The 26,195-nt window shown below is 36.2% G+C and overlaps 1 protein-coding gene across 1 annotated transcript; it reads right to left on the bottom strand.

Annotated features, from left to right (window-relative positions):
- Positions 1-1,374: 1,374 nt before the first annotated feature.
- On the bottom strand, positions 1,375-24,606 carry LOC110453277. The gene is made up of 20 exons (XM_021502165.1): positions 24,553-24,606; positions 23,474-23,559; positions 21,993-22,200; positions 21,290-21,378; positions 20,776-20,882; positions 19,967-20,199; positions 19,505-19,679; positions 18,908-19,033; positions 17,932-18,067; positions 13,428-13,567; positions 13,104-13,220; positions 12,804-12,906; positions 12,371-12,516; positions 11,563-11,673; positions 10,755-10,871; positions 10,219-10,310; positions 7,360-7,507; positions 7,009-7,123; positions 5,984-6,090; positions 1,375-5,656 (listed from the first exon to the last, which is right to left on the bottom strand). Exons 2-20 carry the CDS (start codon positions 23,556-23,558, stop codon positions 5,384-5,386), a joined length of 2,628 nt encoding a protein of 875 aa, XP_021357840.1. The 5' UTR covers position 23,559; positions 24,553-24,606; the 3' UTR covers positions 1,375-5,383.
- Positions 24,607-26,195: the final 1,589 nt, after the last annotated feature.

The raw sequence follows: 26,195 nt of genomic DNA, 5'->3' as shown, positions 1-26,195 counted from the left end.
ATATATCAGCTGATATCACTTCAAATGGTTAAATTTGATAACGTGATAAAAATAACAATTTTACAGATAGATATATATAACTGTCCTTTTTTTATTGTAAATAAAATCGCCCTTTTAAATATACTCGCACAAAACAAGTAAATGGCTTTCCAGATCCTCATAACTTGTTTTAACTAAATCAACTACGGGAACCTAATATTCTAAAATAATTATAAAGTGTAAAGGTGTAAATTTACAATGTCACAGATGATGCCCTACTTTAGGACATTGACATGCTGCCCTAATCGCATTAATTGGGATCTATATCTTTCCTTGTTTCCCTACTCTAACTTGTCGGTGGTGTCGGACCTTTGCGAGGACATCAAATCCCAAACAACAAATTTTAAGATTTTAAAATTTTGTAATGAAAGAACATAGACAACAAACCTAAACAAGAGGCCCATGGGCCTTAACAGTCACCTGATATATTTATACAGAGAGTTGATTTTGTTTTTAACACGAACAGAAATATTATTCAAAGTGACAAATAAAAATAAAACCACCTAATTCAATATCAAGCATACAGATTTGAGACTGAAAAGTATTTGAAACTAGCACCTCTGATTCTAAACATTTTTAGCACACTGACTCCTTTGGGCCCTACCCTACAGCCCTTGGGGGTAGGGCTGGCTCAAAATGTTCATAGTATCAAACTGTCAACTCAGGGTTATAATTACAATCAAGTTATTAACATGTAATATTCAAAGTATCATTTACCATTATAAGCCATAATAAATGTTGCCCCCCCCCCCCTCCTTCCCCAGGGGGGAAAAAGGAGCCCCTAGGGTCATAAACCTTAAGACCCTTCCATCTATGAAGAGTGTTTGATTCTACCATATATGGGTCTTGAGAAGATTTTTGAAATTTTAGTCATTTTGACCCTTTTTGGCCCTGCCCCTCAGGCCCCTGGGGGCTGGGGACCAAACCGGCCACAATTGTTGTTGACCTTTGGCCATGGAAGGTTTCTGCAAAATTTCATTGAAATTGGTTCAGGGGTTTTGGAGAAGAAGTCGAAAATGTAAATTGTTTACGGACGCATGACGGACGCCGGACGCTGCCAGACAAAAGGCGATCACAATAGGTCACTTGAGACTTTGTCTCAGGTGACCTAAAAATGTACCACTTAGATCAGACTGCAGATGTGACACTTGCCACATGTGAATATTCCAGGAAATCTAGTTTTGTGGAGATTCAATGCCTAGGTTTAACCTCTTTTAACTTCTGTTGGTACCAGGCAACTGCCCCACGTAGGTCTTGAACCCGCGACCCAGTAGAGGGCTAATGGTAGCAGAATGTCAGACCCCTTAACCACTTGGCCACCGCTGCCCCCTAGTGTATCTAATATCATATACATATATAATGTGGACAAGAAAATAGTTTATAACAAATAAATTTCTCATTAATAATTTATCATGGACAAGGAACACAACATGACAGTTCTTTTCTTTGACACAAATCATTCTGATTAATCTACAACATATTAAATACAAATTATAGGTTTGACAAAATGAAACTATTGTTGTTGGTTCCAAACCAAACCTCAACACAGGTAATGACATGTAGATCATAAATAATGTATATAACAGGTAAATTCTAACACTGATTAACAAAACAGAATATACATATCATGGATTTCATGGATTTAAAAAAAAGAATGTTATAAATAAAACAGAGAGCAGTAAATAAAATCTGATCATACAGGAATGGTTCCTATCAAATCTGTCAGGCTGTTACATACCATCCTTGATACTCCGGGGTTACACCCCCCTGAAATATGCCATAGCAAAATTGAAGGCATCGGCTAGCTATTTGATTGGTCTCGGGTAAAAAAACTAACTAATCGCTAGGCTGACACCTGTCCTTTGAAGATAACAGAGGAGCACTCTCAAAGCCATTCAATTTCACTTACCGTTATGCAACCAACAGAATCTTTTGATGTAAGGACCAAACTTATCTTCTCATTGATCCTCTAATCCACAAGGCGGTGCACATTGTGCCTTTGATTTTGCTATGATATATATTCCCGGGGTGCAGAGAGCAAAAGTGAGCGTAATCAATGGAGTATCAAGGATGGTTACATACATATCATACACTAAAATAGGATATGTGTGTTACAAATCAGAAAGTATATAGTATTTACAACATATAATGAATTTGAGGCAGAAATATTGGTTGCAGCACCATGAAATGTAAACAAAAAGCATTCTCTACCAAACATTTGTATAAACTTCAAATTTAGAAAATTAAGAAATTTAAGTCTCAAGAATGAGAACAGAATGGGTAAAAGAACCCTATAATCACTTGGCTACTTATAAATAGTGGGTAAGAAGTAAACCGATTAAGGAAGGTCTTTCTGACAAAGATAAGCTGTACATGGCATTACTATGGACTGTTGCCAGCCTTTTAAATAACATTGTTAAAGAATGAAAAATTCTTGATTTGGCTCACTATCAAGAAACATGATTTTATAATAAATAACTTGATTTAATAAATCTGATAAACAGAAAAAAATGTTTATACATGTATAAACTCAACAAATTAAAGCAATCATCAAAAAATTGAAAATATGCTTAAATATACAAATACATTTAATTAGATTCAATAGAATTCAAAGTGGAAAAAAAAGGGAATATTAACCAGTAAAACTTGCGTAGAAAACCTGCTATATACATACGTGTTGTTATGGAGATGGAGTCACATTTAATATTAATGTCAGATTCAAATGTAAGATTAACAATATTAAATTAAAAGAAACAGATGTTTAAACTACTAAAAGAAGCAAGAAACTTAATAAACATATAGTAGAAATAAGAAACTTAATGAATAAAACAATGAATTTTTAAATCTGCAGTGGTACCCGACATGAATGATTTTTTTATACAGATTTGTAAGATTGTGGAAATCATCAATGCAGAAGTTCAAATAATTAACAAATCTAAACTAAAACAGTATTAGATCAACACCATATATATAAACAGTAGAACCTAATCAAGTCTACTATCTTGGTCTTGACACACTGAATACATGTCGTAATGTTAAGTTAACAGTAACAGAACACCCAGTTAACAATAATTTTCCTGGTCCCAATAAAGGTCAAGCTGAGACAGTTTTAAGGTAACTCATGGCAGTGCACAACTCTGAAGTGAACATTTTTTATACATGTTACTCAAGTCAACTTAAAATATATCTACAACAACATCACCCATTAAACTCGTTTTAAATAATTAACAAGATGACCACACAGGTACATACACACATATCCTTGTGGAAATAAAGGAAGGGATTTAACAAACTAATAAAACTGTCGGAGCAAATAGGAGGAATGTTAATTGCACATTTACATGATTGTGGTAGAGCCTTCTAAGCTTAAACTAACCGATCAAAAATCAGATCTTATCAAACTAAAACTGTAAGCAGAATTCTTAGCTCAAAATACCCCTGTACATCCATATACATAGATCCTAGAACTAGATATATGAGCGATAGAACTTACCCTGCTTGCTTTCATACTTTTATAGCTATCATCCATACTGCCTTATCCTTCTTATTTCAATTTAATGGAAGAAAAAGTATTCAAAGTGCTCTAATGCACTGTAGTAACATATACCAAGTAGGGCTGCATTAAAGTAAATGACTTTTTATAATTTGATTTTGAAAGAGGGTTAAGTTAATGCATATATAAGATTGCTAGATTTAACTGGAAGCGTCAGATATATTTTTGCTCCTCGCATAACTGTTCTTATAAAAAAAAGTGACGGACAAATGGACGAAACAAACAGTATATAAACCGACTTCAGCCAAAGGGGGGTATAATGTCATCAAAAAAGTTAAAACAGTCTTGTTAAAAAGGGGATTGAAATGAGGCTGTTACACATTCACAGGTACAAATGATGAAGAAGAAATTTTACAATGTTTTGCCTCCATCTTGTACCTTCTGAATAGCTGAATGGACAAGGCTTTGTCATGCTTATGAAAAACAAGGGTCACAACTCAGTAAAGTTTCATAAAATTGATGCAAGCAGGTAGGCAAAGAGACAGTATTCCATGCCCTCTAGCTTTGATGCAGAGGGTTGGTAAGGGCTTTATAATAATACACACATGCACATTTACATATGCTGGTGGTAAACACAAAGGGCAGTAACTCTGGAAAGAATTATCACATAAATATGTCCAATACACTTGACATACAAAAGCTTTTAAGGGGACAATTTAGTGATGAAAGTTTTTTTATAATCTGATCACAAAATTCTAAATAATATAGACAATGTTTTCTCGACGTTCTTAATCTGCAATGAAGAAATCATTAACTATACAACCATACGTTTCAGAGGCAGCTGCCCATGAACTTCTAACTAACAAATATGTCTTTCCAACCAAGGAAATTAGGTTTTGTGCTGTATTTAGTTAACTACTTTGGAATGCAAGTACTGGCATATATTCTCAATTAAAAGCATCTTCTAAACAACATTTCAATTATCACTATAAATGAGTTTTATATTTAATCCTAATCATATTGTACTTTGTGCAGTTTGAAATTCTCCCTACGAAAACTTCTTGCATGCTCAATCCAACTGTGAACACAAATATCTCATTAGATTCATAAAATATGATACTTGTTATTCTTGCTTGTGATGTGCTGTGTAAATGCGAAATCAGACTCACTGACACTGTGTTGTCAGTTGACAGTGTGGTACTTTACATGTTTACTTCCCACGAAAAAATTGCACTATTTCGGTTCTAGCTATACTTACCACTGGCTTTTCCAAAAGAAAACTGATTACACTAGACGTTGGCTTCAAGTCATGTCATTATCAACTACATAAAGTTTCGTAAGGAGGTAGATTTTTTCAGTATCTCATTGATTTTATGGGTGTTATTTGACTAAATAGCTCCTTTAATGATGGTAAATCCTACAATTTTTAAAGAAAATGAAATAGCAACTAAGCTGTCAGCTGTCTAGACAAAAGGTAACATATTACCAGGTAGGTGGACAATGCCATACCAACCTTTCGTTACTGTTGATGTTTGTAGAATCTTTTAAGCTACTTTTGTTTTCAAATTAATAGTAAAATGCAACGAGTTTGTATACAAAAATGAAGTTCCTCCATTCACTTTAACAACCAAACAAACATTTTTTACAGTTTTACAGGTTCCCTTTTGGCCCAGACATTTATACAGAGTATTTCTATATCTTTATATAGTTTGTGTTAACTCTATCAGATAAAGTCTTTACACAAGCAGTGATATGTCTTTTCAACTGGGAAAACAATGTGACATTTTCTGTGATTGCTGAAAAGTTATACTTGCTGGAAACCTGCCCGTAATGCATTAAAAACAACAATCGTCATAGAATGACAGTTGGTTGGCTGGAAAGTGTGACCTTTTGACCTGATTTTTGACCTTGTGGGGAGGTGTTTTTAATTTTGTTTGGTGATGTCACCTTTCCTTGTGGAGCTTTAAATGGACTTGCTTTCCTGGCAGTGCTGGTTCGGTGTGGATTGGAATTCTGAGTCAGCAGTGTCCGAGTAATTGTCTTGACCACTGGTCCAATTTTGTCAGCTGTGGCAGACTGGTCACTTAAAACTGACCATTCTCGAAGTATCAGTCCTGGAGGTACCTGGTAATGGAACCATGATCATAGCTTTAGAAAATACAGGTTCTCAGGTCGAATCCAGACTATTAAGTTATTGACATTTTCCTCATTTGTAATTGATCACAATTTTGAAACTAAATGTCAACAAACCCAGTTTGCTATGACACATTAAGGAATATGTTTGTAAGCCACTAGGTAACATACACTAGAAAGATAGCAAGATATGTATACATTTGTGATACCATCCAAACAGCATTGGAATGTAAATTTCTGCTGTTTGTTTCAGTCCTAGTTATTCCATTTGTACATTTTATCAATACACACATACGTAAGTCGCTTCCCCTCCCTCACCTGGTGTATCCTGGTCAGTGTACCGGCCAGTAACGGACTGAGGACAGGGACCACTGTTCGGTCGTTCCACAGGAACTCTCGTACCAACTGCTCCATGGACAGATCACCTGGTATATACATGTATTTAGAACTTTGAGGCTTAAACAATTCTTACATATATTGCCCTTTAGCTTATTGAAAAGGAAACAAGTCTTTGTTTCTCCAAGATTAATCATGTTTCACAAGGGCAGAGCCAAAATGAAACATGATTAATCAAGAAAGAACAAAGAATCACGTTTTCCACTGACAATGGCAATATATATTTTATTATACTGAATAAAGCAATGATTGACAAATAAAGATGATCAGGTTGATGAGCCATTAACTGTTTTCTGCTTTAGTAACTTTTAACTCAGTTGTGGTATCTTTGCCCATTTTTCTAGAGAAGCTCTAAATAAGGGAAATATGACTTGGGGGGAACTCAAGCATGTGAGGGTGACACAATGTTTTATTGCCCTGTCATGTGATAAATATAATCAAATCAGGCAATTGCAAGCTGCAAGCTGTTATGTAGATGATATATAATAAAACTTTTTACAACTTTCTGCTATGAAACTGTCATTATCATTAAAGTTATTGAAAACTATCAATAACAATAGCATTAAATCAAACAAATGTATGTACCCAAGAGCCTGTTACTATGGATGTATAGAACAATGGACTTATGGGATAATAAGAGAAGACCAATATAGTTTCTATGGTACCTACCATACACCAGTACACACACCCCGGCAACTGCTGGAGTTTCTATGGTACCTACCAAACACCAGTACACACACCCCGACCACTGCTGGAGTTTCTATGGTACCTACCATACACCAGTACACACAGGTCACACACCTTGGCCACTCCTGGAGTCTCTATGGTACCTACCATACACCAGTAAACACAAGGCACACACCCCGGCCACTGCTGGAGTCTCTATGGTACCTACCAAACACCAGTACACACACCCCGACCCCTGCTGGAGTTTCTATGGTACCTACCATACACCAGTACACACAGGTCACACACCCCGGCCACTGCTGCATCCCTCTCCTGCTCAGTCGCTCCACAAGGTACGGTCGACATCTTGTCTTTATTCACATCTTTCCCTTTTCCCTGTGAAAAATATTTACATTATATTCTGAGTTCGAAAATTGCACTATCAATCTATCAGTAAATCTGGAGATGATATTGTCCACAGATGTTGTATGCTGAGCTGAGTCTTCAGTGCCTTACCTGTTTTTCTGGAGAAACAGTGAGGACACTGTACTGTTGGTGAATATCAGTGCCTTACCTGTTTGTCTGGAGAAACAGCGAGGACACTATACTGTTGGTGAATATCAGTGCCTTACCTGTTTGTCTGGAGAAACAGTAAGGACACTGTACTGTTGGTGAAGATCTCCAACTCTAGATCTGTGACCGTTGACATCTCCTTCTCCATGGTTACTACATGTTACTATAGTAACATCCTCCAAACAGGCCAGATGTGACAACACAGACCTTCAAAGGGAAAACAGATCATTCAGTCATGAAGAATCAATGACAACTGTCGGTTATATATGAAAAATAAAATAAAGTTGGACATTGAAAACAGATTTATGTTATCAAAGAACCTTGTGATGCATCTTGCAAACAGTACCCGTAACAAATTGTTCTCCAACAATGTTTCGTACAACTGTTTACACCTGCATTTGGAGAATAATGTTTCGTACAACTGTTTACACCTGCATTTATGTTAATTAATCTAGTAAACACCTGTACCTACCTGTTCACCTGAACCAACTGAGTTAATTCTTGAATCTATCTGTACAAGCCTAGTTAACACATGTATCTACCTGTACAGACCTAATTAACACCTGTATATACATTTTTGTACCTGTCTAGACCTAGTTAATACCTGTATATAGCTGTAAACCTATACCAACTTAGCTAATGTTTGTATCTACCTGTACAGACCTAGTTAATACCTTATCACCTGTGTAAACCAACTTAATACCTGTATATAGCTGTTAACATATACCAACTTAGCTAATGTTTGGATATACCTGTAAAGACCTAGTTAACACATTATCAACCTGTAAAGACCTAGTTAACACACTATCTACCTGTATAGACCTAGTTAACACATTATCTACCTGTATAGACCTAATTACCACATGTATATACCTGTATATACCTAGTTGACACATGTATCTACCTGTAAAAACCTAGTTAACACATGTATCTACCTGTATAGACCTAGTTACCACATGTATCTACCTGTATAGACCTAGATAACACATGTATCTACCTGTACAGATCTAGTTAACACCTGTATCTACCTGGATGTCTGTACTGACCTAGCTACCACTTATTTCTACCAATATTTCTATACACCTATGTTGACTTTGTTAACAGCACTACCTACCTATACACCTATGTTGATCCAGTTAACAGCACTACCTACCTAAACACCTGTACATGTGTTGACCTTGTTAACACCACTACCTACCATTACACCTAAGTGACCTTGTTAACAGCACTACCTACCTATACACCTATGTTGACCCAGTTAACAGCACTACCTACCTATACACATATGTTGACCAAGTTAACACCCCTACCTACCTATACACCTATGTTGACCAAGTTAACAGCACTACCTACCTATACACCTAAGTGACCTTGTTAACAGCACTACCAACCTATACACCTATGTTGACCCAGTTAACAGCACTACCTACATATACACCTAAGTGACCTTGTTAACAGCACTACCAACCCTATACACCTATGTTGACCCAGTTAACAGCACTACCTACCTATACACCTATGTTGACCCAGTTAACACCCCTACCTACCTATACACCTATGTTGACCCAGTTAACAGAACTACCTACATATACACCTAAGTGACCTTGTTAACAGCACTACCTACCTATACACCTATGTTGTCCCAGTTAACACCCCTACCTACCTATACACCTATGTGACCCTGTTAACAGCACTACCTACCTATACACCTAAGTGACCTTGTTAACAGCACTACCTACCTATACACCTATGTTGTCCCAGTTAACACCCCTACCTACCTATACACCTATGTTGACCAAGTTAACAGCACTACCTGCCTATACACCTAAGTGACCTTGTTAACAGCACTACACCTACCTATACACCTGTGTTGACCTTGTTAACACTACTACCTACCTTTACACCTATGTTGTCCCAGTTAACACGACTACCTACCTATACACCAAAGTGACCTTGTTAAAACCACTACCTACCTATACACCTATGTTGACCTCGTTACTTACCTATACACCTATGTTGACCCAGTTAACACCCCTACCTACCTATACACCTTTGTTGACCCAGTTAACACCACTACCAACCTATACACCTATGTTGACCCAGTTAACACCCCTACCTACCTATACACCTATGTTGCCCCAGTTAACACCCCTCCCTACCTATACACCTTTGTTGACCCAGTTAACACCCCTACCTACGTATACACCTATGTTGACCCAGTTAACAGTACTACCTACCTATACACCTATGTTGACCCATTTAACACCCCTACCTACCTATACACCTATGTTGACCCAGTTAACAACCCTACCAACCTATACACCTATGTTGACCAAGTTAACACCACTTCCTACCTATACACCAATGTTGACCCAGTTAACACCCCTACCAACCTATACACCTAAGTGACCTTGTTAACACCACTACATACCTATACACCTATATTGACCCAGTTAACACCACTTCCTACCTATACACCTATGTTGACCCAGTTAACACCACTACCTACCTATACACCTATGTGACCCTGTTAACACCACTACCTACCTATACACCTAAGTGACCTTGTTAACAGCACTACCTACCTATACACCTATGTTGACCTTGTTACTTACCTATACACCTAAGGGACCTTGTTAACACCACTACCTACCTTTACACCTATGTTGACCCAGTTAACACCACTACCTACCTATACCCCTAAGTGACCTTGTTAACAGCACTACTCCTACCTATACACCTGTGTTGACCCAGTTAACAGCACTACCTACATATAGACCTAAGTGACCTTGTTAACAGCACTACACCTACCTATACACCTTTGTTGACCCAGTTAACACCACTACCAACCTATACACCTATGTTGACCTTGTTACTTACCTATACACCTAAGGGACCTTGTTAACACCACTACCTACCTATACACCTTGGTTGACCCAGATTCTGATGTATTTCCTAGCATCACACACACACAGAACTGACTGTGGATATTTCTTCTCAAGGAGCACACCTGTTTGTTATAAGAGAATGTTGTGAAAGATATTATATATTTCATTGTCGCAAATTAAAATGAAGGATATATTGTGCTATAGAAGTTTTCCTTTCCAGATTTGAAATGAAAAGTTAGCCATAATCAATTACCTTTAAGCAAATAATACTTGTACAAATTATGTAAGAATGTACAAGTATAATTAGTTCAACATGCTTAAAATGTTGGTGTACCTGAATTTATTTCAACATTGTTCATTAATTAAACTATTTAGAAAATGTTTCTTTGAGTATTTGATAACTTGAAATTGAGGAAAGGTTTACATTGATAGGTATATCAAACTGGTTTTAAAACTTCATTTATATTAAAACCTGAACAAAAAAAATTTGTTTACATGTCAATATTTCTTTGAATGTAGTTGACTGAATATTACTTTGCAAGTAACAATATAGAGATAAAACCTACCCTTTGTGACATCTTTGTATCCTGATTCACATTGGTCTGGTCACGGTTCTCATCAGGGTCGAGGCAATTCTTGATTCTTCTCAATAGATCCATTTGGAAGTTATCTCTTTGGATATTCTACAGATGCCAGAATAATTGACAGAATCAGTAACAAAAAAAGAATAATTTTGTTTTTTAAACATGTAGGTCCAAATGTCTCTAGATTCCATATTACCGGTATCTAAATTATCTAGGGTAAAATCTACACCAATTTATTTTGTTTCGTAGAATTGAGATTCTAATTAATTTGGTAAACTCTTGATTCCTTTTACTCAGATTGCCAAGTTATTTTAAGTATACACAACAAACTCTACAGCATTTATCATTCACATTTTAACAAAAATCTTCATATCACAGGTCAAAATATTTAAGAGCTAGCTACTAGATAGCGTTAGTGAATGACAGTAGCCATCAAATAGTTATACTTTGAGATTCATTTCTTAAGATGTTTGAAATTCCAAAATGCATTCATAGATTCTTTAATATTTGTAAAGTCAAATCTAATGTAAAGTTCCTCTGTAACGCCTCTAATTTCACTGCAATCTCTAAGAGGTATTACATTCATTGAGACATGGGACTTGTAACTATGAATGCCATTTCAGGGACCATCCTGGTATTAAGCCATCTAGAGCTCTTTTGCAGGAGACACATATCTCTGACAACAGTATGCTCACACAAATCAACCCCTGATTATCTGTATGGAAGGTCAGTGGTAGCAGCACTGGACTAATCTGGCCAATGACTTAGTTTCCTGTCCACTGATACATACCAGCCAGGGTTCCTTTCCTATCAGCATGTTTACCCAGAGGGGAAACTCATGAGTATCTTTATCTAGCGTTGTCAGGGCGATCAGTCGTTTTCTGTGCTCACAATAGTACACCTGAAATATCAAAATCAACATTGTTATGAGGTGGATTCTCAAAGAGGCTCCAAACAGTATATACAGTCAAACCTACTTCAGACATCCCTATTAAATTTTTCTCAGCTACAAATGTACAAACATGTACAAATATCTTAATAATTATCTTAATACCCAAAACTTGTATTTCTTTCACAACATTTATGAAACAAGTCATATCAACTTATATAAATCACTTTTTTATCCAAGAGGCTACTATGCAAGGAATTTCTATGTGGAAGGAAACCAGAGTACCCAGAACAAAGGGAGATTACCCACATCTGTTCATGTCTGATTGGGGAACCAAACCCCGACTGTCTTGGTGAAAGGTGAGAACACTAACTAATGTGCCATCCGCCCACCCAATGATTACCTACATGTGTTAAGATGTTTCTGGAGAGTTGAGTTTCATTTGGTTTGTTTTAGTTTAATGTCCTATTATATAAACAGCTATGGTCATTTAAAGACGTGCCAGGTTTTGGTGGTGGAGGAAAGCCGGAGTTTACGGAGAGAAAACACCGACCAACGGCCAGTACCTGGCAACTGCCCCATGTAGGTCTCGAACCTGCGACCCAGTGGTGGAGGGCTAGTGGTAGCAGAATGTCAGACGCCTTAACCACTTGGCCACCACAGCCGTGGAGAGAGGAAACCTATGTTGGGTATGATAGTAAGAACAGACCTGCTGTTGACACGTCCGTGAGGCCCCAAACTGTTGAGACAAGATGGCCAGGATGACTCCAGCATCGTCAGCTTTCTCCTGGAACACAGCATTGTTGTCTTGTTCCTCCTCACACAAACTAGTCTGGCTACTCTGTGACAGCCTCACTGGGTACACAAAGAGGGATAACTCTGTCACAACTCAGTCCATAACACAGCTGAGACAAAATATCTTATATTTTGCCTTGAAACAGTAAATGTAGCAAAGTCAATAAACATTTTTTTTCTTTTTATATCATCACATACATCATTATCTTAAAGTTTTAATGAAAACTCTCTTCTTTTATTTTTTTCATCTCTCATCAGTCCAACATTTTTTCAGGACTTTAACAAATTTTAGTGTTTATCAGTGTTACAAGTCAGAAATATGTTGCTTATAGTTACAAAAGATCTACCTGTGGGACTTGATGGTAAAGAATCGGGACAGGAGATGTCAAGCTCTGTTGACAACAGGACTTCAAATCCCTGTTCCTGTAGCCAATCCTTCAGCTGGCATCCCTACAAGTTGACAGATAAAATAATTTACAATTTTTACATAAACTAAGAATTTTATTAATCATAATTAAGTTATTAACAAACTTCTTTATTAATGCAGTATGATTTACAAATTCAACACAAAAGGTACAATACAATGTACTTCCTGGCAGATAAATTTATGCCCGAGTATGTACAGTCTGGTATTGTTTCAGACATACCTGTTCCCGCTGCTCTGGGTGAAGACAAACGACGATCAAAGGACGACCATCCCGATTAGATGTGATGGCTTGTGGGTTTGAACGACTCACCATGGCACAGCTTTTCACAATGGTTTTCTGAAATTGAAAACAATGCATGGAAAAAAAGTTATTTTATTTATTTATCGCCTGAACATTTAATCTTTTGCAACGTTATGTTAATAAAAAAATGCAAACTTCGAAAGAGAAGAATAGTAATGACATAAATTTAGTCATGAAAACAGGAAAAAACACTTTCTCTCTTAAATTAGCAATCAATTAAGAACAACAAGTAACAAGACTGACCCTCCTGACAAGGGAAGGAACTCTGGATGACTGCCAGCCTTGAGTGACCCTTTCAGCCACTTTCGATGCCACCAAAGAAATGTACTTCCTGTCCCATATCTGGAAATCATTCACAGACTCTCCACGACCCTCAGCTAGCTCTGTCAAACAGAGAATAAAACATAAGCTTCTGTCTATTAGCTTCTCTCTATTAGCTTTTCCAATAAAACATAGGTCTGCTCCATATGGAGGGCCAATTTAAGTAAACTCTGGATCTGTAGTAAGTGGGTAATTTGGAAAGTGGGAAGTTGCTGTCTGGGTCTGTGGTAATTAGTTTTGTTTTTATTCTGTTTAATGTCCTACTAACAGCTACAGTGTAAGGTCATTTCAGGATGTGCCTCCGTGTGTGTAGTGTATTTGTGTTGTGGTAATGGGGGATTTAGGTCTGTGCTAAGTCAGTGGGAGTCTTGGTCTGGAGTAAGTGGGTGTGGTAAATGAGCTTTTGGGTTTATTGTAAGTGGGGTTTTGCATCCTTGGTAAATGAGTGTTTGGGTTTATGGTAATAAGTCAGTGTTTTGGTCTGTAGTAAGTGGGTGGTTTGGTCTGTGGTAAGTGGGTGGTTTGGTCTGTGGTAAGTGGGTGGTTTAGTCTGTGGTAAGTGGGGGGTTTGGTCTGTAGTAAGTGGGTGGTTTGGTCTGTGGTAAGTGGGTGGTTTGGTCTGTGGTAAGTGGGTGGTTTGGTCTGCAGTAGTAGGTGTTTCTTCCTGTGGTAAAAGGCTGAAATGTATGCACTATGGAGACGTTTTAATTGAATAGTATTTTTATTTCGTTGATTGACTCACTTTTTTACAAACTTGTGTATTACTTTTAAAAACAGCGGAATTTCTTATCTATTACTTTTTTATTAATTCAATAACGATGTTGCGTAGAACAGATTGAGCTATGGCAATTTATTCATATATTTGTCAAATTGTGGTCAATGTAAACACTTTAAGACTTTTGTTAAAAAAAAAATAAGAAAAGAGGTCACTACAATAAATGTATCTTCAAAACTGTGTATCAGTCCTGATTAACAGGTTACAAGAATCAACAGTAAGCAGATATCAGTCCTGATTAACAGGTTACAAGCATCAACAGTAAGTAGATATCACTCCTGATTAACAGGTTACAAACATCAACAGTCAGCAGATATCACTCCTGATTAACAGGTTACAAGCATCAACAGTAAGCAGATATCACGCCTGATTAACAGGTTACAAGCATCAACAGTTAGCAGATATCACTCCTGATTAACAGGTTACAAACATCAACAGTTAGCAGATATCACTCCTGATTAACAGGTTACAAGCATCAACAGTAAGTAGATATCACTCCTGATTAACAGGTTACAAGCATCAACAGTAACCAGATATCACTCCTGATTAACAGGTTACAAGAATCAACAGTAAGCAGATATCACTCCTGATTAACAGGTTACAAGAATCAACGGTAAGCAGATATCACTCCTGATTAACAGGTTACAAACATCAACAGTAACTAGATATCACTCCTGATGAACAGGTTACAAACATCAACAGTAAGCAGATATCACTCCTGATTAACAGGTTTCAAACATCAACAGTAACTAGATATCACTCCTGATTAACAGGTTACAAACATCAACAGTAACGAGATATCACTCCTGATGAATAGGTTTTAAACATCAACAGTAACCATATATCACTCCTGATTAAAAGGCAACAAGCATCAACAGTAAGCAGGTATCACTCCTGATTAACAGTTTACAAGCATCAACAGTAAGCAGGTATCACTCCTGATTAACAGGCTACAAACATCAACAGTAACTAGATATCACTCCTGATGAACAGGTTTTAAACATCAACAGTAACCAGATATCACTCCTGATTAACAGGTTACAAGCATCAACAGTAAGCAGATATCACTCCTGATTAACAGGTTACAAACATCAACATTAACTAGATATCACTCCTGATGAACAGGTTTTAAACATCGACAGTAACCAGATATCACTCCTGATTAACAGGTTACAAGAATCAACAGTAACTATATATCACCCCTGATTAACAGGTTACAAACATCAACAGTAACTTGATATCACCCCTGATTAAAAGGTTACAAACATCAACAGTAAGTAGATATCACTCCTAATTAACAGGTTACAAGCATCAACAGTAACTAGATATCATTCCTGATTAACAGGTTACAAACATCAACAGTAACTAGATATCACCCCTGATTAACAGGTTACAAACATCAACAGTAAATAGATATCACTCCTGATGAACAGGTTACAAACATCAACAGTAACCAGATATCACTCCTGATTAACAGGTAACAAGCATCAACAGTAACTAGATATCACTCCTGATTAACAGGTTACAAACATCAACAGTAAGCAGATATCACTCCTGATTAAAATGTTACGAGCTTCAACAGTAAGCAGATATCACTCCTGATTAACAGGTTACAAACATCAACAGTAACTAGATATCACTCCTGATTAACAGGTTACAAGCATCAACAGTAAGCAGATATCACTCCTGATTAGAAGGCAACAAGCATCAACAGTAAGCAAATATCACTCCTGATTAACAGGTTACAAGCATCAACAGTTTGCAGATATCACTCCTGATTAACAGGTTACAAACATCAACAGTAAGTAAGCAGATATCACTCCTGATTAAAAGGTTACAAGCATCAACAGTAAGGAGATATCATTCCTGATTAAAAGGTTACAAGCATCAACAGTAAGCAGATATCACTCCTGATTAACAGGTTACAAACATCAACAGTTAGCAGATATCACTCCTGATTAAAAGGTTGAAGAATCGACAGTAAGCAGATATCACTCCTGATTAACAGGTTACAAACATCAACAGTTAGCAGATATCACTCCTGATTAACAGGTTACAAGAATCGACAGTAAGCAGATATCACTCTGTGATTAACAGATTACAAGCATCAACAGTAAGCAGATATCACTCCTGATTAACAGGTTACAAGCATCAACAGTAAGCAGATATCACTCCTGATTAACATTTTACAAGAATCAACATTAAGCAGATATCACTCCTGATTAACAGTTTACAAGAATCAACAGTAAGCAGATATCACTCCTGATTAACAGGTTACAAGCATCAACAGTAAGCAGATATCGCTCCTGATTAACAGGTTACAAGCATCAACAGTAAGAAGATATCACTCCTGATTAAAAGGCAACAAGCATCAACAGTAAGCAGATATCACTCCCGATTAGCAGGTTACAAACATCAACAGTTAGCAGATATCACTCCTGATTAACAGGTTACAAGCATCAACAGTAACTAGATATCACTCCTGATTAAAAGGTTACAAGCATCAACAGTAAGCTGATATCACTCCTGATTAAAAGGTTACAAGCATCAACAGTAACTAGATATCACTCCTGATTAAAAGGTTACAAGCATCAACAGTAAGCAGATATCACTCCTGATTAAAAGGTTTCAAGCATCAACAGTGAGCAGATTTCACTCCTGATTAACAGGTTACAAGCATCAACAGTAAGCAGATATCACTCCTGATTAAAAGGCAACAAGCATCAACAGTAAGCAGATATCACTCTTTATTAACAGGTTACAAGCAATATCACTCCTGATTAAAAGGTCCTGATTAAAAGGTTACAAGAATCAACAGTAAGCAGATATACAAGCATCAACAGTAAGCAGATATCGCTCCTGATTAAAAGGCAACAAGCATCAACAGTAAGCAGATATCACTCCTTGATTAACAGGTTACAAGCTTCAACAGTAAGCAGATATCACTCCTGATTAACAGATTACAAGCATCAACAGTAAGCAGATATCACTCCTGATTAACAGATTACAAGAATCAACAGTAAGCAGATACCACTCCTGATTAACAGATTACAAGAATCAACAGTAAGCAGATATACAAGTGAACAGGTTACAAACATCAACAGTAAGCAGCTATCACTCCTGATTAACAGGTTACAAGAATCAACAGTAAGCAGATATTCAAGCATCAACAGTAAGCAGATATCAATCTTTATTAACAGGTTACAAGCATCAACAGATAGCAGATATCACTCCTGATTAAAAGGTTACAAGAATCAACAGTAAGCAGATACCGCTCCTGATTAACAGATTACAAGAATCAACAGTAAGCAGATACCGCTCCTGATTAACAGATTACAAGAATCAACAGTAAGCAGATATTCAAGCATCAACAGTAAGCAGATATCAATCCTGATTAACAGGTTACAAACATCAGCAGTAAGCAGATATCACTCCTGATTAACAGGTTACAAGCATCAACAGTTAGCAGATATCACTCCTGATTAAAAGGTTACAATCATCCACAGTAAGCAGATATCACTCCTGATTAACAGGTTACAAACATCAACAGTAAGCAGATATCACTCCTGATTAACAGATTACAAGCATCAACAGTAAGCAGATATCACTCTGTGATTAACAGGTTACAAGCATCAACAGTAAGCAGATTACCTGTCTGTATCTGTGTGGGAGTTTTCCAAGCTATATACTGTGTCGTAGCAAACTGGATAGCTAGACAGCGTGGTGGCCATTCTTCCAGGAAGTTGACAGGTAAAATAAATTTACCTAAAACATCAGCAAGCTTCACCTAAAATTAATTCAAATGAAAATTTATGACACAGTCATCGTTATATGAAACATCAGTTTTTCCCAATTTTTTAAATTTTCCAAATCAGACACTGGCGTACATCTGCAATTTTGAGCAAAACAGTCTCCAGATTGAAATAGGCTTCCTGCTACACATCCAGTGAATCTTAAATCTTAACAATGTTTCTTTCATTGTAAACATTTCTGACCACTGTTTGTTTCTGTGCCTCATTGGCTAACTTTAAGTTTTCTCGCACCTCATATAGAGATATCCCACGTCATACCCCATGCTAGATTTTTCTATTTCGTCTGATATGTCTGGTACCTTTATGTGACATTTTCGTGGAATTTTTACACTGCAATGTATTCATCCTCGTGTTAACGGCTTGAAATTGACAATCTGCATTATTAATATTCTGTTTTGTCATTATATATATTGGTTTGATGTTGTTAGATATCTGATGTTGTTGATGAAATATAATCTAACTTTGAAATATGTTGTCTCCCTTGTAAGGACGGACTACATTTTATGCGGAAGAATTTATTAGTACCCTTAGTAATGTAGAGGCCTTTTTTTATGAGGCCCCAGACTGGATACTTGTAGTCTTTAGCATAATTGAATATATTTTTGAACTAAAAGGAATTAGAAAAAAACTATTACCTGTAACTGGGCAAGATTGGATTATCTCAGTCTCTGGCTAAGATTCTGTAACATCCCAACCTCGGCTTACACCTCGGTTGGGATTATGCTCCAGAATATGTTAGCCCTCGACTGTGATAACCCGATCTCGCTCAGTTAAAGGTAATATGTTTTATTAATCTATTACAGTAAATGATGTACCTCTCTGTTAGTCCACTGTGTTTCTCCGTAGACAGGTGTCACCAGGGGTACGAATATCTCACAGTTACTGACAGCATAGTTTAACGAGTCCTGCCAGTCAACACCAGATTGTATTTCATCAACATCCTGTCAATGTAACACAATATACCCATCACATTCTCAAACTTGATACTGATCACAGGACCAGCAACAATCAGTCAATAAATATGTATTCTAGTTACAACTGTAATTTCATTGATTGCAGTTTGTGAGTCAGCCAAGACATCTAGAACATCAGAGTGTTAGTAGTGACATGTATTGGTAAGTGTGTCATTTTAAAACTTCTAAGGAAGAAACCTACCTATCTATAACAGGAACAGAGACAAGGATGTCAGCAAATTTATTTGTTGCAAATATATACTTTTCCCTCATACAATTGTTTAACATTACACACAAAGATCTACTATCAAATAAACATCCCTGGTATCTAATTTAATCAATAAAATAAATATTGATAGTTTACTTTTTAATTTCTGCTTGATAAAAATTTACCTATTTACCTTAATTAAATTGTTTATGTATAGTTTCTATTACATTAAGGAAATGACCAATTCTTACCAAATAGACACTACAGCCAAGGTCAGATAACTGGTTCTTTAGCTCCACAGCATGCTGAGCTGCCTCGGCCCTAACATAGCTGATGAGTATTTGTTTGGAACTCACAGCGCCACCTTGAGGAGACTCCAAACACCGTGAACTGTCCTTGACAGAGCGGAAAGATAATGGGGACGACCTGGAACAAATAGGTACCATCATGTAACAGGGATATTAAGTGAGACAGTGCAGATAATACTTACACCCTTTGATTGGGAGGGATAAAATATCAGGTGGAGCAGCAGACAGCGAGATGGTCTTTTACTGAGATTAATATGTGGTATATGTGGTAATTGTTTTTTGTATACTGTTCCTTGTAATAGTGGCTATTGGACTAGGTTCAACCAGATATGAAAATGACTATCTTCACATAAACAGTATAAAATCTTATGTCAGAAATCCAGGTTTTTTCATCACAATCCTTACCCCATAAATCTAGGTCGTTTACAAGGTGGCTCGTACTCCGGGGAGGTCAGTTCTGACCTTACCAGATCTAGACCGCTGGTCATGTTGATGGACACAAGGACACAGTTACCAAGGAGGATGTCAAACAAGGTCAGTGTGGCCTCCTGACCACCTGACACTGGATAGCCGTTAGGGTCGAGGAACAGGAATCCCTCCTCACCTCTACTGCTCACTCTATCTCCTCTGGGAAATAGCTACAATGGCAGAGAGTACAGGTATGGTTTCTACTATCTACTAACTGCTACTCTCACTTATGGTTCATTATGTATGAACAAAATTAATGTTCAATTAATAACCCCGTCAAACTTCCAAATTGGAGTACCAAAATCTGACAGATGTGTTTCTGAACAGGCGTAACACACCACTTTGTGGGCTGTCGTTATCACTGACACCAACATTTACCTACAGGTAGATTTCAGTGACGATTGTTAATAACCAGCCACTGTCAATGTGCTTTGGAAATGAACATAATTTGTTTTACATTCAATTGACTTTAATACAAACATAACAGAAGGTTAGGGTGATAGGAAATGTTCTGGAATATCTCTTGTATTACCTATTTTCCAAAAATGCTTTACTGTCGGATGTTTAAGGAGGTTCTATTAACCCCACATACAAACCTTGTCCATGAGAATCAAAACCATGCTTCAATGTCTTTCTGCATCATTTTGTTGATGGTCATATTTAAGGATCAGTCACACATCTCTATTAACTGTATTTTTAAGGATCAGTCATATATCTCTGTTAACTAGTTATTAGTGATACTATACCTGGTTTTGAATGATGTCTCTGACTGATGCCAGAGTGCATGTGTATTCCACAAACACAAACCCTACGGGTTCTCCATTCTTAGACTTGATTCCAACTTTTGGTTTATCTACAAAAACATTAAAGGTATCAATGGTCTATACAATGTATAGGCAAATCATTTACTTTTAGACCTGTAGGAATTACTTACCTTATATTGTGTTTTATAGTATAAACAAACATTATTTGTTTAACCAAACTGAGGATCTACATAAAATTTTACAAAAGAAATGCTGATGTTTCAATTGCTTATATTATAATTACTATAATATTGAAGTCAAGTTTATTGATATGACAAATGCTACAACAAAAAATATACCCTGTCTTAATTATTGTTGAATGGTCAAATCCAGGGGTAATAATAAAGTGTGACCGTAATACCTATACCTTAGACACAACGTATCATCAAGCTGATTGAGAAATAAGTGCACATTACACGGTTTTAGCTGTAACTTAGATATTGGAGGGAGTACCTACCATGGCTCGGCTGTATACAGATTGTTCCATCATCTGATAAGATACTTCTGACCATTATAGAGTTCTCCAAAGTCTTGCTAATTGACCAACTATTGAAAAAGTAAAACATATTGGACATTTTGTATCTGATAGGATAGCACATCTTACACTAAATATAAAGAATATACAGAAGTAAGTCAAGTGAGTAACAAAAATTAGGCATCAACATATTTATACAATCAATTATATCAATTATTCAATCTTACTTTTGTAAAATTGAGTTCATACATGTAGTATAATGTATTATCAATACTACTTTGAATACACTGGTAGTTCAAATTATCCAGACAAAATTGTCACTATTGATTTATTTACTGTCTATCTCTATATAAATGCAGATGCTAACATACCGTAGTAAGTATTGTAGGGAGGAATGTAGTAACTATATAAAAGCTCTGTGCTTCAGATTCAATTTTTTCCTCCTATTGATTATACATGTATAGTATGTGATATATTTTGATTAAATTATTCAAATACAATTGCTTAATTCAAAAAGAGATCCCAGAGGCACTATTACCCCTAACCCTTCGTATATTTCCATTAGCTGATTATTGACAGTATTACTATATGGTATTACTGTGTAAATGTTACCCGCTGTAGACAACTGATCTTTGTGGACTATTTCATTATTATACGGGAATAGTCACTCTTACCAGTCTCTTACCCTTGTTTGGTACAAAATGTATAGCTTTTTGGCAGGAAATCCAGGTGTTCATTCAACACTGGTCTGAGACTGTCCAGACAGCTGTTCAGGACTGACCGACTGACTAAGGTCGCGCCGAGGTTGGTGGGTTGTCTCCCCTGGTCATCCCCATTTATCATGTCTATGCCTATGATGGTGTTGGTTATAACACAGGACATAGTGATCTCATCTATAAAATGTAAATATAAACTTTTACAGGTTGAGATAAAGGCAAGTACTAGAGTCAAAAATATTCCATGTGATTCGAAATGCATTGTATTCAGTCAAACAATTGATTGGAACATTACTACAAATGTATATATATATATATACATTGTAATAGCAAGAGTGATATTCAGAGAAAACTCTCATCAAAATCAATAACAGTATTTCATTGTTACATGTGTACATTTATCTGAATTTCTTGATTTTCCTAAATAAAGCTTTGATGTTTGAATTTATTACTGAAAATACATAGCCACATTCTATGCACTGAAATCAAAGTGATATCAAAACTATTACATGTATTTATAGATTTTGTTTTGGATCTATATATAGATAACATTCTGTGTATGGAATACAAATTTAATTTATCAGCATATTTACATAACTTTGTTATGATCAGTCCTTACAAATTTTATGACATATATCAGGGTTTTGGTTTACCTCAGTCCATATGGGGGTATGACCTCCTAAAATTGCTTTGACCCTCAAAATGTTAGAGGCTTAAGCTTGTCATGTATATAAAGGGGTCAGAATTTGTGATTTATGCCTGATTTTAGCCCCAATATTTATGTCTTTCAAAAACAGTTATATATCTCAAATATCAAGAAGCATTGCAATTGATTTTAACACTCTATCAATTCAAAACTCACTACAGGCTGACTGTTTATGACAACTTATTCATTGAATTCTACTTCACAGTAAATCTTGAAAATCCCCTGTGAAAATTAACAGATCTAGAGAACCCAATTTGTAATCTACCATTTAATGGATCCCTGTACCACTGTACCACTGCACATTATTTTTTCCTATATTCCGTTACCTTTCCTTAACATCCGTTTGCATAAAATGTATATACTATAGCAGTTAAGTATCACAGTTGGGCCATCATGGCCTGGAGACTTACGTCGACCAGGTTTAATACATAGCTCAGTCGGCTAGAGCGATAGCACAACATTCTAATCCTCCTCTGGCCCACCTAAATTTTAACACTCAATGAACTGTTTTTGATTATATTTTGTTCATTTCATCTTTATTATTTCTCATAAAAGTCTTGCAAGGTTTGGTTTTCTTTCAGAAATAGTTTATCAAAGCTTCATAAGTCAGGAAAAACAGTTACCAATATTTAGATATGTTTTTTGGCAGTACGTGGTACAGGGATCAATGCTTTTATACATATGCATTAAAGAATTGTAAAAGATACTCATACTTAAATAATATTCTTATATACATGTACTTACTCTCTGGATTGTCAGAACCAGGAAGATCTTGAGTGTCATTCATTTCTTTGTCTGTGGCCAGATCCTCATCCTCACTCATCTCCATCCTGTTGTAATCAAATACAAATGTACAAATATAACTAGTTCATATAAATAAATCCCTAAGTACCTATTAAAACACCAGAATTTTAAGGGACTTAGACATTTTAATGACTATGATGATATTTATCAGTCAAAATGATGTCTGTTTGGGCTGAACAAGGGATGTGAACTTAAGGCTTTAGCTTTCTATATCAATACCTACTCAAACCAGGGATGTGTCCCTGCTCAAACCAGGGATGTGTCCCTACTCAAACCAGGGATGTGTCCCTGCTCAAACTAATGTCCAGTCCAGATCATGATCTGTTTACATACTGATACAGATAATTTGAGGTAAATTGTGTTTAAAAACAGGACTTAGAATGTACAATCACGGAATTAGATTACTATCTTATTATAAGTCTGGTACAATGTGTCAACATTGGTGACATTTCAACAGAGACGAATAAAGTACCTTGAATGTGTCATCCGACATTGACACAATTAGTTTTGTTGTTAGTATAAATGAAAAGTATAGTATCAAATCAAGTAAACATTATTTATAGTCGGTACATTTTTCAACATGGCAACACAAGCCTTTTAAGGCTTTTACAACCGACAGTAACAAATTATAATCAGCGTATTATTATATTACAGTCATAAATTCGTATCCCAGATAATATATTTTTTAAACCTTCATCAGGTCGTGACATGTCTTTTGAATATTGTTTTTCACATTGTTTTAAAACAGTCATGTTTAATGGTAAATCAAGGGACGTTATTCAAATGTCCCGTGAAATGTATGGATTTAAAAGGACACAATATATCGTCCCGCATGATTGAAAATCAGCTGATCTAGCATATATCCGTTTATCAGATCTATCGCGCATGATCATATGAAGTAAACAGCCATGTAGCAAACAGACATATTAAACATGACCTTATTTGAAAATATGTATTATTACTGCTGAATAAAAACCTATAAATCAAAATGAGCTACCTACAAGGCATATTCGTCTTACCTGAACAGGTGCGCGCTAAAATTCAAGTGTTTTTTATAATCAGCGTAAATTTGGCGTTTGTAATATGCATGCATAATTTGACAAAAACAAACGGGGAGATGATGATGACTTTTCAGTGTGCCTTCCATTAGGTAGTTGATCCATATTTACCAGGGATTGTTCCTTTATGTGGACAAACCGATTGGTTTATTTTCAAATGCAATGATGGAGCTTTTAAGGACATGCAAATATCACTACAGACATAGTATCACTAGACCTGTCTGTTATTTAATAAAAGAAAAACTCTTGTTTAACGAGATTAATATTAACAGTATTCAATACCAAATGAATACAAATCACAAGTACATGTAGGTTTAACGTTAAATTGTGTTTTGAAATCAAGCAACGTAACGTCACGCTACCACATTTGGTACAACTTTCACAGTTTTTCAGTGATATTTAAAATCTCAGATCTTGTATCTGGAATGTTTCTGGATTCTTGACAAAGACTACCAATGGTGGTTCATTTTCAGAAAAAGTTCTGATTCTAATATAATTATAAGTAATTTGTTTTTGAAAATAAAACGCTAAACACGCAGTGAGATTCCGTCCGTTTTTCGGCCATGATTAGTACCCAAATTGGTACACCATATCACAGATTATGAAACTTGATTTTATTTTTATTCGTTAATTGATGTGTCGATTACAACACATATATATATTGCTTTTATAAATATCATGCTGAACGTACTACAATATACACTTTTATATCATCTGGTTACATACCCCTTCAAAATACGTCGTTTTTACTGTTTTTCTTATATATTCAGTTTGGAGACATCGTGTAACTTAGAATGTTCCTGAAACAAAACCATTTGGTGGAAATGCTGATAAATATCTCTTTTGTGAAACTATCAGAGGAAAATGCTTCATTCTAATTTTAAAGCACTATATTCCAGGGACGTATATACTGTCCCTGTATATTCGAACCATTTTCTTATGGTGTACCAAAAATGGGTAGTGTACTAATTGTGGTTGCGTGACGTAAGAGTTATGCGTCTTTGAGTGAACATAATATGATGTTGTTACATGTAATATTGAAAATTGCTATGGATATTTTGTCGCGAAGTAACAGTTATTATTGTCATTTAGATATATTGTCAGGATTCATTTAGTACATTATTAATTACATTGGTGCCTTTCACCATGACACCCAATGGCTTGCGAGTCTGATCAATTAAAGATACCAAACCAACTGCTGTCCGTGTGTCTTCATGTTTGATATGAGCCAAGTTATGTGCAACGGGTGAAGCAGTTGTTGCCATTTCCCTAAATGCTGAACACTTAGCAGGGAATAGCGACTACCATTTTTAAGAACTTTGGTATGTTCGGGCCTGGGGACAGACCCATTTTCTATCCCATTTAAGCGAACGTTCAACAAAAAGGCCAAAACCGAGGTCTTACCAAGCACGACACTAGGACAAACGGTTGGTAGTAAGTAGAAAGAAAACAAAGATCTCAAAATGTTGCAACTGGGGGCAACAGATCTGATTTGGTTTCTCCAATGTCCCATTAGAAGAAGATACAGAAGAAACCCCCAGATTCCACAGGGGGCTAAGCAGTACTCGCCTTTTACGATATGCAGTGTAGGGATTTGGTAAGTA

Source organism: Mizuhopecten yessoensis, unplaced genomic scaffold (assembly GCF_002113885.1).
Source record: "Mizuhopecten yessoensis strain PY_sf001 unplaced genomic scaffold, ASM211388v2 scaffold7225, whole genome shotgun sequence".
Lineage (NCBI taxonomy): Eukaryota > Metazoa > Mollusca > Bivalvia > Pectinida > Pectinidae > Mizuhopecten > Mizuhopecten yessoensis.
This window is presented reverse-complemented; position numbering and strand designations above follow the sequence as displayed.